At 45.9% G+C, this 13,348-nt stretch overlaps 1 protein-coding gene across 2 annotated transcripts in view; it reads left to right on the top strand.

The window, feature by feature from the left end:
* The window catches only part of MACROD1 (mono-ADP ribosylhydrolase 1), a 167,993-nt gene that overhangs the window by 3,163 nt on the left and 151,482 nt on the right, over positions 1-13,348 (top strand). For both annotated transcript variants that reach the window (XM_039363514.1, XM_039363515.1), the window contains exons 2-3: positions 1,168-1,269; positions 1,384-1,503. In XM_039363514.1, the coding sequence (XP_039219448.1) occupies positions 1,168-1,269; positions 1,384-1,503 (222 nt within the window). The remainder of the gene's footprint in view (positions 1-1,167; positions 1,270-1,383; positions 1,504-13,348) is intronic.

Below are 13,348 nucleotides of genomic sequence, written 5' to 3'. Positions count from 1 at the left end.
CTCCCTTCCTTCCTTCCTTCCTTCCTTGCTTCCTTCCTTCCTTCTTTGGTATTACATTCTTATCCTGTATTTATTTATTTATGTATTTATTGGTATTATTACATTCTTATCCTTTCTTTATTAATATTACATTCTTATCCTATCTTAATATTATTGCATTCTTATCCTTTTTTTATTTATTGCTATTATTACATTCTTACTGTTTCTTTTTCTTCCTTCCTTCCTTCCTTCCTTCCTTCCTTCCTTCCTTCCTTCCTTCCTTTCTTTCTTTCTTTCTTTCTTTCTTTCTTTCTTTCTTTCTTTCTTTCTTTCTAAATTTATTAACAGTCCATCTTCCCACAAGATAGCTCTGGGCAGTTTACAATATTAAGAAGATTTTTTTTTACAAAACCTATACACAATAAGAACTAAATAATAAAATAGATAATACACAATCCTAGCTTTTAAAAAACTTTATAGGTAACTATAAAGTGAACTTTAAAGTATATAAACTATAAAGTGTATACTTTACTTCACAGGCAACTCGAGGTGAATATATATAATATTCTTTCCTCCTATTTTTTCCACAATAACAATAACTGTGCGAGATGTGTGGGGCTGGACTTTCATGGCTAAGGCAGGACTACAACTTACCGCACCCAGTTTTTAGGCTGGCACCTTAACCATTACACCAAACTGGCTCTAGTTGCTATTGGTAAAAATACAGGTAGTCCTCATTTAGTGACTGCCTTGTTTAGCAACTGTTCACACAAAGGGGGGGACAAAATAACTGTGACTGGGGCCTTGCATGGACAACTTTTGCAGGTCTGTCAAGCAAAGGAAGGCTGAAGTCGGATCATAAGCAGAATTACGGCCTCACTTAGTGACTGCTTAATGACCGAGATGCTGGTTCTGCCAGATGTGGACTACCTGGCCTCAGGATATGCTTGGTTGCAGATTGGATGCTTTCCATTCATTTAGCTACTCTAAAGCAAAACTTTTCGCCAGCTTCTAGCTGCTGAAAACATTTTCTTTTGAGGTTGCAATACAATCCCTTAAAAAAATGATTCCTTTCTAACTGATAATGATAACTTTCTAAATTCGGGGGGGGGGATCTGCAATAATTTATTGATATGCAGTATGACCAACCATTCTTTTCTTTCTCTCCTGCTTTATTTTCCCACTCAGCATTTCTGAAAGGGCTGAACAACAAACAGCGCCGTCCTCATTACTTCACCAAAGATTTTGTCAAACTAAAGCAGATCCCAACCTGGAAAGAAATGGCCAAAAGTGAGTTGTCTTTTTTTGTTTGTTTGTTTAAAAAGCTGTTTTGAAGTCCATGATCTAGAAGTATCTTCCTCCCTCCATCATCATCATCTTCATCTCTTCTCCCTCTCATGCCAGGCGCTCGGATCCAGCAGCCCGAAGAAACCATTTACCCCAAAGATAATAATCTGAATGGAAAAATCTCCCTCATCCGAGGAGATATTACGAAGTTGGAGGTCGATGCGATCGTCAATGCTGGTGAGTGAACAGCGGACTGATCCTGTTTCTCTTTGGGAGGGGCTGGGCATGGCAGATGTGATTTTTGCCTCCCTCGTTTGGGTTTAAGAATGGAAGAAAAGGAACGGACATGCTCTTGGCCAGGGATGTGCAAACGTGGCAACTCTGAGACTTGTGGACTTCAACTCCCAGAATTCCCCAGCTAGAATTTGAAGTCCACAAGGGTTAAAATAGATAAGTTTGGAGACCCCTGCTCTTGGCAAGCATTTTGTAATTTCTGCAGTCCAGTTCTCTCGTTAAAAATGTTCTGGCAGTGTTGTTAAGCTAACTACTGTCATAGGAATTGGAGAAAAAAAAATGTTAAAAGTAGTGGATCCATGAGTGTGGTGTGCATATATGCATGTCGCAAGAAATAACTTGCGCTGGCCTTGAATAATTAGACCTGTTTCCCAGGCTTAGCCATTTCAAGATGTGTGGACTTCAATTCCCAGAATTCTCTCCTCAATGGCTAGGGAATTCTGGGAGTTGAAATTCACCCAGCTGGAAATCGCTCTGGTTGGGCATCTATGAATTACACAACGGCCGAAGAGGTTGAAGTCCGTCTGCTTGAAAATGTATATGTGTACAGTAGAAACTTTTGAAGCCTTTGGAAGACAGAATATCTATAAAAAAGAAGCTAAGTCTAAGAGGACAAAGAAGTAGAAAAAAATGCAGTCATAAATAACAGGAGAAAAATACTTGTGAGTGTATTGTCTCTTCCCAAAATTAATAAATAAATGACCCATCTTGAATCCTTCTGTTCTTTGGAATTGGACGATCAACCAAAGCAGGTAAGTGATCAGGTTTTTTTTTAAATTCAGTGTGGTGGATTGCTTTGTGGGGTTTTTTTTCTTTACAACAAAGGTATTTTAAAAATTGGTCTGTCACTTTCATGCTTCAGACTCTTTAGCAAAGAGATTTTCTGTGCTCATTGTATGGCTTAAAATTTGGGTGATTGGCGTCCAAGGTCGAGTTGCAGTAAGATTATGGTGAAACATGGAAGCTCTGGAAAACTTGGCAAATGCTCTTTGTTGGGGAATCAGATTATGGCAAAATTAATTTTTCTCCATCTGCAGGAGTACCGCCTTGTTTGAGTGAGTGTTTCTTTTGCTGGTGTCAATATTTTGGAAATAAATAAAGCAAGTACGGGAGTGTGTACATGTAGGGGCATTTCTTTAAAATGATGCTGTGTATACGGATTGCTGTATGAAAAACAGAGCGAGAGAGATGGAAAAGAACTTGATTCCATTAAGAAAAAGTAACCTTGCAACCAGACCTCACGTTTACAACCTTTGCATGCTGAAGGGAAAAATTGCAAGCAGTTGTGGCTGCACTTAACCATCACTTTGCTTAATGATTGCTGCCAATTGGGCTCACTAAACAAGGACTACCTGCATTCTGTGGCTTACAGTGTACGATTTGAGGAAAGGGAGGACAATTATGGCTGTTTAAGCAGGAAAAATCATGTGGTTTTTATCAGTCTCGGGTTTTATAACTGAGAAACGATCTGATTTTAATTTCTGCCCGAAATATAATATACATAGTTGACTCAGCAGGACCTGGCGTCGTTGCTTGCCGTGAACACTGGGGGGCGCCAAAGCTTCAGAATTCAACATTTGGTTCCTGTTTGAATTTCGCCATAGCAATAAATCAGCAGCTTTATTAGCGTTGTTTATAAGGCTTCGCTAACGAGCTTTTTTGCTGGTGCTTCATCAGTCTTTCCTTATACATCATAAAGTCCATATGTCCTTAATTCATATGTGCTGCTGCATGTAAATTAAGATTACCGACAATCCGATTTTATTCCTAGCTGTGAAAAAACTGCTAGCAGCTGGTTGTTTTTCCTTGCTTTGAGGCAATCCAATTTGTAGGGTTTGCAGGAGAGCCGTCGACCCGGGTGGTCTGGGGCAGCTTAACCAAGCAAGCAGCGTGTTTATTTCCTCTTAACCTTGTCTCCATGACAGAAATCTTAACACAATCACGGCCTCAAAGCTCTTACAGACACCAGATGTGCGGTTAACCCCTCCCAGTGCATCAGCCTACATAGCCGGGCGTTACACTGATATATTTCAACCTTATATTTTGTTTTAAAAGAATGAATAATGTGAATAATTTTTATTTCTGCTGAGTTCATGACTCAAAACGCACAGGGAAGTGTTGTGCACGGGTTTAGGACAGAATAAATCCTGCAGGCATATATAAAGTCAAAATTACAATGCAGGTGGCAGATTTTGTCTCTGTGTTTTTATTTGTTGATTGAAATGTGGAGAGTGTCCTGTTCTCTGCTCACTGCACTTTTCCACGTTCAGCCTGTTCCTACTGAACCCCAGACATGTATTGACCCCTTGGATAGACCCATCTATCCAAGGGGCTGATACCCATTTGTGGAATCTCAGATTAGAGTTAGAATCTTTACTTATATTTGACCATTGCAGGTTTACCGAACCTTCGCGGAAATGAAGGAATGCAGAGGATCTTGTGCTTCTTCTTTAGGCATCTTGCAAGTCCTAGGAGACACTCCTGAATTCAGGGAGTTTAACGGGGCCATTGCCAAGTCTTACCCTCGCCTTGGATGAAAATACAAATACTCCTCATCCTTCAGCCATTCATTTAGCCACCATTCAAAGTTACGAAAAAGTCACTGGAAAAAAGCGATTTAGGATCAGTCCTCACTCTTACGACCACTGCAGCCTCTCTATAGCAGCCCTTCAAGTATCGGAAGACTGCTATCCTCTCCCCCTCTCATCCTTCTCTTCCATAGACTAGGCAGACCTAGCTCCCTTAACTGTTCTTTGTACAGTTTAGCCCGGGGTCTTCAAACGTGGCCCTTTGATGACTTGTGGACTTCAACTCCCAGAATTCCTCAGCCAGGCATGCTGGGAGTTGAAGTCCCCAAGTCATCAAAGGGCCAAGTTTGAAGACCCCTGGTTTAGCTTCTAGAACTTGCTTGGTGCTTCCCCCTCCATCCCCTGGCATCTTTTACGTTGGGTCACCTGAGTAGCTTTCAACCTGATGTGGTCCTTGCAGGACCAGCCACCTCTCTCTTTTTCTTCCTCTCTTTCTCTCAGCTTCAAGAGCTAAGGCCTGCAGGGGACCACTGGTTGGTAAGATTGCTGCCGTGTTTTCCCAGCTGGGTCTTTTCATGAGAGATGGATCGACTGAGTGCCTGTGTGGCTTTGGCACGGTTAAGGTTATCAGCCCGCCAAGCGCGGGAGGCAAAAGCCCCAGGCGGCTATTACCGTGGCAAATTGTCAGCGCAAATCGAGGCATGGGTCACTCCCGCGGTCCAATTGCTGGTGGACGTTTGCCGCCAGCGGAATCGTCGGAGGAGCTGGAACACAATCCGAGTTGCTGCTTAGGAAGCCTGGGGCGGGGCTGGCCTTGTTTAGTTTGCTGACCCCTCTCCCCACCAGCTGGCCTCGAACTAAAAAAAAAGGCCACGTCACGTCTCTCGGAAGCAGAACTTCTCAACGGGGTTCGTGCGTCGCCCTAAACCCTGGTTTGTTTACCGCTGGTCAGTTGACAAAGCTGCAGACAGCGGGATTCGGGGAACTGGCTAAGCAGCGAGCAGCTGGTGGGCGGCTTCCCTTGAATTTCTTTTGGGACGAAGCCACCTGTAACTATGGTGGCTGAAAACTGGAAGAGTGCTTCCCTGCATTTGGCAAAAGGGCACTATGGCAATACCTTGGCTTTATGAAGGGAGGGAGGGAGGGAGGAAGGAAAGGAAAGAAGGAAGGAGAAAAGGAAGGAAGGAAAGAGGAAGGAAGAAGGAAGGAGGAAAGGAAGGTAGAAAAGAAGGAAAGAAGGAAAGAAGGAGATTAATAGAAGAGTAAAGAAAAACCTGAGATTTGAGAAAGAATTTTGTAATCTCTTTGCTCACTCATTTCCATGGAGAATTTTTGTTTATAGCTTGCTTTTATTTATTATTAATAATAATAATAATAATAATAATAATACCACCAAATATCACATCTGCCTATTCCAGGTTCTTAGTAAGGACTCGATAGGTAGACAAAAATGCCAAATCCAGTCTGAACATCTGGCTGACAGCGATGATCAATAATAATAACAATAACAACAACAACAACTCAAGCTGGCGATCATACCAAATACCCCTTCCTCCTCTTATTTTCCCCACAATCACAGCCCCGCGAGACGGGTTGGGCTGAGAGGGAGGGACCGGCCCAAAGTCACCCAGCTGTCTTTCACGCCTAAGGCAGGACTAGAATTCCCAGTCTCCTGGTGATTGACTCAAGGTCACCCAGTTGATCTTCTTGCCCAAGTGGGGCTAGAAGTCCCTAACTCCTTGGTTTCTAGCCTGGTGCCTTCCTTGCCAGACCAAACTGGCTCCCCTCAAACCTATTTCCTCTTCATTCTCCACATCCTCTTTTCAATTCCATTTTCCATTCTGGGGCTCTCCCGAATCCAGAATCCCCCATCCTGACCCCTGTCACACAAAGTAAAAGACGGAGAAGTTGGTTTTTGCCTCGGTGGCTTTCCCTACAGGCCGCCAATCCACCGGTCCAGAATGAAATAGTGCTTAATTACCTGACATTAATTAACTGCATAATTAATCGCAGGGCCTGATTAACCTCCAGAATTCGTCCCAGGGATGTCCCAGCGATGCAGCCACCGAAGCGGCAAGGCAATTGGCCAAGTCCGTGGAGACAGCGAGGTCTCCGGTAGCTAACGCAGTTATTCTTAGAAGCGAAAATGAACCTGCTTGGAGGAAGAGTTTGAGATTTTTCAGTGCTGCTGCCGGAGAGATTCCCATCAGACTTCAGATGTGGCTGTTCCTTGCCGGCTGTTGCATCAGGAAAAGGGGGGGGGGGAGAAGGATCTTAAACAAGATGGGTGATGCCAACCATCTTTTGCTGAGGTCCCTCCTCCAGTCAGTCCCCAAAAGATTGATCAGGAGGGAATAGCACTCAGTTGATTTCCCCAAGGCTAGAGACGTCCTCTCCGTTGCCTTAGGATAGCCAGTTTGGTCTAGGGGTTAAGGGCACCATGGGTGATGCCAACCATCTTTTGCTGAGGTCCCTCCTCCAGTCAGTCCCCAAAAGATTGATCAGGAGGGAATAGCACTCAGTTGATTTCCCCAAGGCTAGAGACGTCCTCTCCGTTGCCTTAGGATAGCCAGTTTGGTCTAGGGGTTAAGGCACCAGGATAGAAACCAGGAGACGGTGAGTTCTAGTCCCACCTTAGGCACGAAAGCCGGCTGGGAGGCTTTGGGCCAGTCCCTCCCTCTCCGCCCAACCTACCTCAAGGGGTCGTTGTGGGGAAAACAGGAGGAAGAAGGTGTGCTGAAGATGTTATTTGTAAAAAAAATAAAGGGATACAAATATATATATTTGGGCCGACAGGGTGCATCAAAAAACACTCAAGGTAAATCTCCCCCTGTCTCTTCCCTCCCTGATATAGCTGACAAAGTGAGAAAGAGCCTGTGGCCTAGAGGTTAATACAGCTGCCTAACATGCACACAGCCCAGGTTCGAATCTCAGAAGGGTATGTTTGGCTGAAGAGAGTTAAGAAGCTCGAAATAGCTATTCCAGTTCTCCCTTTATTCTTTGTTAGCAATCTGGAAAGAGTACAGAGAAGAGCAACAAAGATGATTAGGGGACTGGAGGCTAAAACATATAAGGAACGGTTGCTAGAATTGGTATGTCTAGTTTAACGAAGAGAAGGACAAGGGACACGATAGCAATATTCCAATATCTCAGGGGCTGCCATAAAGAAGAGGGAGTCAAGCTGTTCTCCGAAGCGCCTGATGGTAGGACAAGAAGCAACGGATGGAAACTAATCAAGGAGAGAAGCAACCTAGAACTAAGGAGAAACTTCCTGACAGTGAGAACAATTAACCAGTGGAACAACCTGCCTCCAGAAGCGGTGAATGCTCCAACACTGGAAGTTTTTAAGAAGAGACTAGACAGCCATTTGTCCGAAATGGTGTAGGGTTTCCTGCCTGAGCAGGGGGTTGGACTAGATGACCTCCAACTTTACTAATCTAAAAAATGTATGTACAGTATGTATGTATGTATGTAGGTAGGTAGGTAGGTAGGTAGGTAGATAGATAGATAGATAGATAGATAGATAGATAGATAGATAGATGTATACTTCTTCCCCATAGCTTTCTTCAAAGAGATCCCCCCCCCCCCGCCCGTGATGGCCATAAACGGCCCTTCTTTAGAGCAATGAGTGTGACTTCTTCTTGCTCTTTCTCTCTCCCCCTCCCCTCTCGTCTCCTTCCACCTTTGGACTATAAAAATCGCCATAAAAATAGAGATTTGCAGCAGACGCCCGCCAGGCCTAAATGAGGAGTGCTTCTCCCATCAGATGGCTCCTGTCTCCGCTCCCTTTTATGGTCGCTGCCAGGCGATATTTCACAGGGAGGCTGGAAGTGCGTTAAGCAACCCTCACAAGGCAGGCTTTTGGGGGGGGGGATTTGGGGGGGGTCAGGATCTGCAAAGGGGGCTTTGGAAGAGCTTGGCCTGAGGGCTGGGGGTGCTGATCACAGCAGATATCAAGGACAGTTAATCAGTGGAACGGCTTATCTCCGGAAGCTGTGGAGGTTTTCAAGAAAAGATTGTCCGGAACAGCGTAAGGGGGTTGGACTAGAAGACCTCCAAGGTCCCCTCTTCCAACGCTATGATTCTGTGTTCTATGGCTTGGCCACACGCCACTGGACCTCTTGGCAAAAGATAGCAAGGATCACATTCTCTAAAAGCAAGGATACCGAGCTTCCTGTCCGCCAGAATTACGCTTAGCCCATCCTGTTTGTGTGTGTGTGTTTGTGTGTGCTCTTGAGAGACACCGGATCAAAACCCTAAATGCAATTTTAGTTAACGGAATTACGGTGAATATCCATCTTTCCCTCTCTCCTTTGGTCCCCTAAAATATGACAGGTGGTCCTTGACTTACAACCGTTCATTCAGCGACCGCTCAAACAGCACTGAAAAAAGCGACCGGGGACCAGTCCTCACCCTTACGACCGTCGCAGCCTCCCCACAATCAAAATTTGGGCGCTTGGCAACCGGTGTGTCTTTGTGACAATTGCAGCAATCCGAGGTCACACCGAGCGCCATTTGCGACTTGGCAGGAGCAGAGTCAACGGGGCAAGCTGGATTCGCTTAACGACCGCCTGATTCACTTAACAACTGCAGCGGTTCGCTTACCGACCGTGGCAAAAAAAAGGCATACAGTTGGGCCTGACTCACGCCTTGCTTAAGAACAGAAATTCAGATTCCATTTGCCCTTTAAGCCAAGGGCTACCTGGATGGGGGGGGGATGTCAATTCTGCGTTCTGTGTTCTAAATTGGCCCCCTAGACCTGGTTTCGCCAGCAGGCCTGGGGACCCCAGCGTGACAAGGAGCCCATCATGTGGCCGGTTGGATTGTTGATGTTTATTGGGGTTTTTAATTGGAGTTTTTGTTTTTTGCAAGCCAGCCAGAGTCACGTGAGTGAGCTGGGCGGCCCTCTAAATCATCTGCATAAATAAACAAACTTTTTCAAGATTTCTGGGGGGCTGCAACTCACGTATTTGAGGGCCACGGGCAATCCGGAGGCCTCGTGGAGGCTTTTAGCTCTACCAGCGCATTAGCTCCCCTCTCCCACCCCTTCCACAGGCGCCTTTCCACCAGGGATGACTCTGATGTGAGTTTAACTTAATGTCTCCCTCTGTTCCTTGCTGGGTTTTTTTGGAGGGGCTGCCCGAGGCAGAGAAATAAGTGATAGCCTCTCTCCCCTGAATCAAGATCTGCGTTCCCTAAGGCGAGATGAATTATTTTGACCCCTGGGGCAGAAAAGCCAGCCGAGGGCTGTGAAAATGCAGCAGTCACACATTAAGTGGGTCTCTGCTGATAAACCCTCTTTTCCAGGCTGCCCAAATCTTTTTTTTTTTTTTTTTTTTGAGATAGCTGCCAGCACTTCAGGGCGGCTGGCAAGATTTCTCCTTTTTTCCTGTCCAGTCCCAGCTCTGTTCCTCTCTTGCCATCAACATTTCTTCTTCTTCTTCTTCTTCTTCTTCTTCTTCTTCTTCTTCTTCTTCTTCTTCTTCTTCTTCTTCTTCTTCTTCTTCTTCTTCTTCTTCTTCTTCTTCTTCTTCTTCTTCTTCTTCTTCTTCTTCTTCTTCTCCTCCTCCTCCTCCTCCTCCTCCTCCTCCTCCTCCTCCTCCTCCTCCTCCCTCCTCCTCCTCCTCCTCCTCCTCCTCCTCCTCCTTCTCCTTCTCTTCTCCTTCCTTTGTTTATTTTATTTATTGTATTTGTTATGGGGCGGGGGAGGGCTGCGTATTTTCAGGGCCACCGCAGAGAAGATTTAGTTGTATCTGAACAGATTGCACAGGAGTCCTCGACTTATGACCACAATTGAGCCCAGAATTTCTGTTGCTAAGCAAGACGGCTGGCTAAGTCGTCTTTGCCCCATCTTTTTTGCCACAGTTGTTAAGTCAATCCGGGTTCTCCCCCCCCCCCTGACTTCGCTTGTCAGAAGGTTGCAAAAGAGGATCGCGTGACCCCGGAAGACACGGCGACCGTCATAAATACGAGTCAGTTGCCGAGCGTCTGAATTTTGATTGCCTGACCCTGGGCACGCTGCAATGGTCATAAGGGTGAAAAATGGTCCTAAGTCACTTTTTTTCCTCACTGTTGTAACTCTGGACACTGAACAAATGGTTGCAAGTCAAGAGCAGATTGTCTTAAGGTGCCCAGGGCCTGACTGATAACAGGGGTTTCTGAATTGCACCCAGAAAAATATGGATAACCAACAAGGCTCCTGCAATCATGTAGTAACTGGGGTTCTCATCCCTTTACAAGTGGCAGCTGATTCGGGACCAGCTGTAGTCTGAATTGTCCCTTTGCATGCCTGGTTAGTTTATTCTGCATTATACTTTTATAGGATTTGTACACCGCCTAAGGGGAACCGTCTTTGTTGGCCAGCCGGGAAACGTAGCAAATAAATAGGATCTTCTGATTCTAGCTGGACTGGGGCTCCAAAGTCTGGTGTTTCCTTATAGTAATCCATTTAGTTCCTCTAAAGAATACAATGACACCTGATCGGATTTGCAGAGAGATTTCAGGCAAATATGGAAGAGGTTTTTTTTTTTAAAAAAAAAAAAAAAACACCAGCTGCTTGCCAGGTCTGCTTTTTTTAAATTTTCCCATTGGTTTGGAAGCTGTGTGTAATCTGTTTTATTTATTTTATCTCTTCTCTTTATACGACTGCCTGTTGGCCAAGTGGCTCTGGGCATCTAACAACACACAACCACAGTTTAAACATGTCCCCCTCATCAAAATCCAATATACACACATACGGTGTACACCCACCCGAACACCAATTGCGCCGAATGCAGTAATTCACCCAAAATTGATCCACGGATAGGGCCCAAAAGAATATATCCAGCCAGCTTGGTTTTTTTTGTTCTTCTCTGCTTTTCCACTGTTTAACCTTAATTTCGCTCTCCCTCTCGCCACGAGTGCCTGGCTCCTTTGTAATAAGGCACAGCGTGATCAAGCCCATCTTCCCTCTTCTGACACCCCAGCGAAAGAAATTCGGAGCGTGTTCCTCTTTGCTCAGCCGCAGAGCCAAGGTCAATTAACGAGTTGCAGGCTCGCATTTTGGCTGCCAGCGTGAACTCCGCAGTGTGTGTGTGTGGCCCAACGCAATTCTCCTCCCACTAGTGGAGCTGAGGCTTCAGGAGCTGTGCAGGGTGGGGCTGTGGCACGGAGGGCCTGCCTGCATCCAGAATTAAGATAAGGGCTTTTTCAGAGTCTTTCTTTTATTTATTTTTTTATAAATCAACGCTTCCTTCTGCCGGATATCCTCCGAGGCAGGCACCATATACAAAGAGCCGCGGGGGTCCCCCTCTATCCTTGCACTGGGCTGCCAGCAAATGTGTCAGGCAGTGCTGAACGGGGCCACCCCTGACAGCTGTTTCAGCAGGGTGTGAACCCCACTTAGCAAGTTGTCTCGTTTGCAGCTGGTGGCTGGAGGAGCCTTCCAAAGGCGCTTCCTGGCCAGAGAGAGAGGGGGCGATGGTGCCAGCATCATTGATGGGGAGCGGGCTAGGCAAGGTCACAGCAATTGTCATCTTCCTGGTGTGAGGAAGGACCTTTCCCAGCCAGTGGTTGTCGGTCAAAAGATGCCGGAATTGTGGCTTCTTCCTTCACGGAGGGCCACACAGCTCTCCTTGGTTCCCCACGTTCTCTCTAAAGCCGAGTGACGGCTGGAGACCGAACACAGGTAGTCCTCGACTTACATCAGCTCATTTAGGGACTGCTTGAAATTATAATAGTACCAAAAAAGCCTTTTTCACGCCTGCGACCGTGGCAGCATCCCTGTGATTAGGTGATCCAAATTCAGACGTGGGACAATTGACTCCTATTTTTAAGGGTTGCGCTGATCCTCTCTGGCGACCCTCTGGCAAGCAAAGTCAATGGGGAAGCCAGTTTCGCTTAACAAGTGTACTGATTTAACAACGGTGGTGGTTCGCTTAACATCTGGGGCAGAATTCACTTAACACAACGGCCTTGCCTAGCAACAGAAATTTTGGCCTCAAGTATGATCATCAGTCAATGACAACTTGTAGTTTAAACCAGGGGTCCCCAACCTGGGCGACTTTAAGACCTGTGGACTTCAACTTCCAGAATTCCTGGGGAATTCTGGGAGTTGAAGTCCACAGGTCTTAAAGTCGCCCAGGTTGGGGACCCCTGGTTTAAACCATTATTGTGCAGGGAAAGGAGAAAGAAGAAGGGCTGAGTAAGAACCGCTTGTGGGAACCCCTTGGTTTAGTTTGGAGCTATCCAACTGGGTTGCAAGGCGGGGGTCTCCAAGCCAGGACACCCCAAATAGGTTTCATTAGACCCCACCCTGCTTGGGAGCAATGGGGGGAGGGCATCAACCTTTCTACGAATTTGTAGTTTGGCAGGTATCTCAGCCAGAGATGCAGTTGCTTGGAAAGACCACCAGCGTTTGCAACAGGAAGACCTTGAGAAAAATGGCTTTCTCGTTTCCTCAGCCAGCTGTGCTTTAAGACAGGTGGACTTCAACTCCCAGAATCCCCCAGCCAGCCAGGGGACCGCATGTTATTTTATAAAGACCCTCTTTTTTTGGCACTCTTGATTTAAAACGAGGACAAGCTCTGGTTCTCGTCCCACTCTCTCACCTTTCCAAACGTCTGTGCTTTTAGGACTGTCCTTTTTTTCAAAAAAAAAAAAGAAAAAAAGAAAAACTGTTCCAAGCACGCACTTCCCCTTTGAAGAAACGGTTTGCTATTTTAAAAATCTTTAATCTTTGGCAATTTGGCACAGCGCTGGCCAAGCGACACATAAACCTCACCCTTGATCTGTGCTGAAGGCTCAGCCATATGCTCAGCATATGGCTGGTGTCCTCCCTGGAGTCAGAGCAGGGCTGTAGGCTGTGCAGTGCTTCATATTTTAGCATGGGGATGAGAGGAAGCCAGGATTTGGGGGGGGGGCATTGATTTTTTTTTAAAGAAAGAGGAAAACCAGAGTCAGTTTAAATACACAAGGACTCCTCACTCTGCAGAGATCTGACAACATGGCTTTACCACTGTGGTTAAACTGCTGGATAGCAAATTCTGCAAGCTACTTGAACACCGCTCCTAAAATTAGTCTTTTTTTTTTTTTGAAAAAAAAAAGTGACTTCAGATTGATCCTCACACTTATGACCATCACAGTGTCCCTACAACCACATGATCACCCGGGGCTTTTAAAAATCCTGGCCATCTCTCAAACACTCGGAGAGCAGTGCTTGGATTGGGGTGCTGGGAAGCAACAGGGGAGCCAGCCCCTTGCGCAGGTCCAGAACCTCCAAA

The sequence above is a fragment of the Crotalus tigris genome, unplaced genomic scaffold, assembly GCF_016545835.1.
Source record: "Crotalus tigris isolate CLP2741 ecotype Arizona unplaced genomic scaffold, ASM1654583v1 scf7180000019553.37968852642:3898890, whole genome shotgun sequence".
Taxonomy (NCBI): Eukaryota; Metazoa; Chordata; class Lepidosauria; order Squamata; family Viperidae; genus Crotalus; species Crotalus tigris.
Note: the sequence above shows the minus strand (reverse complement) of the source record. Positions and strands in the feature narration are given on the sequence as shown.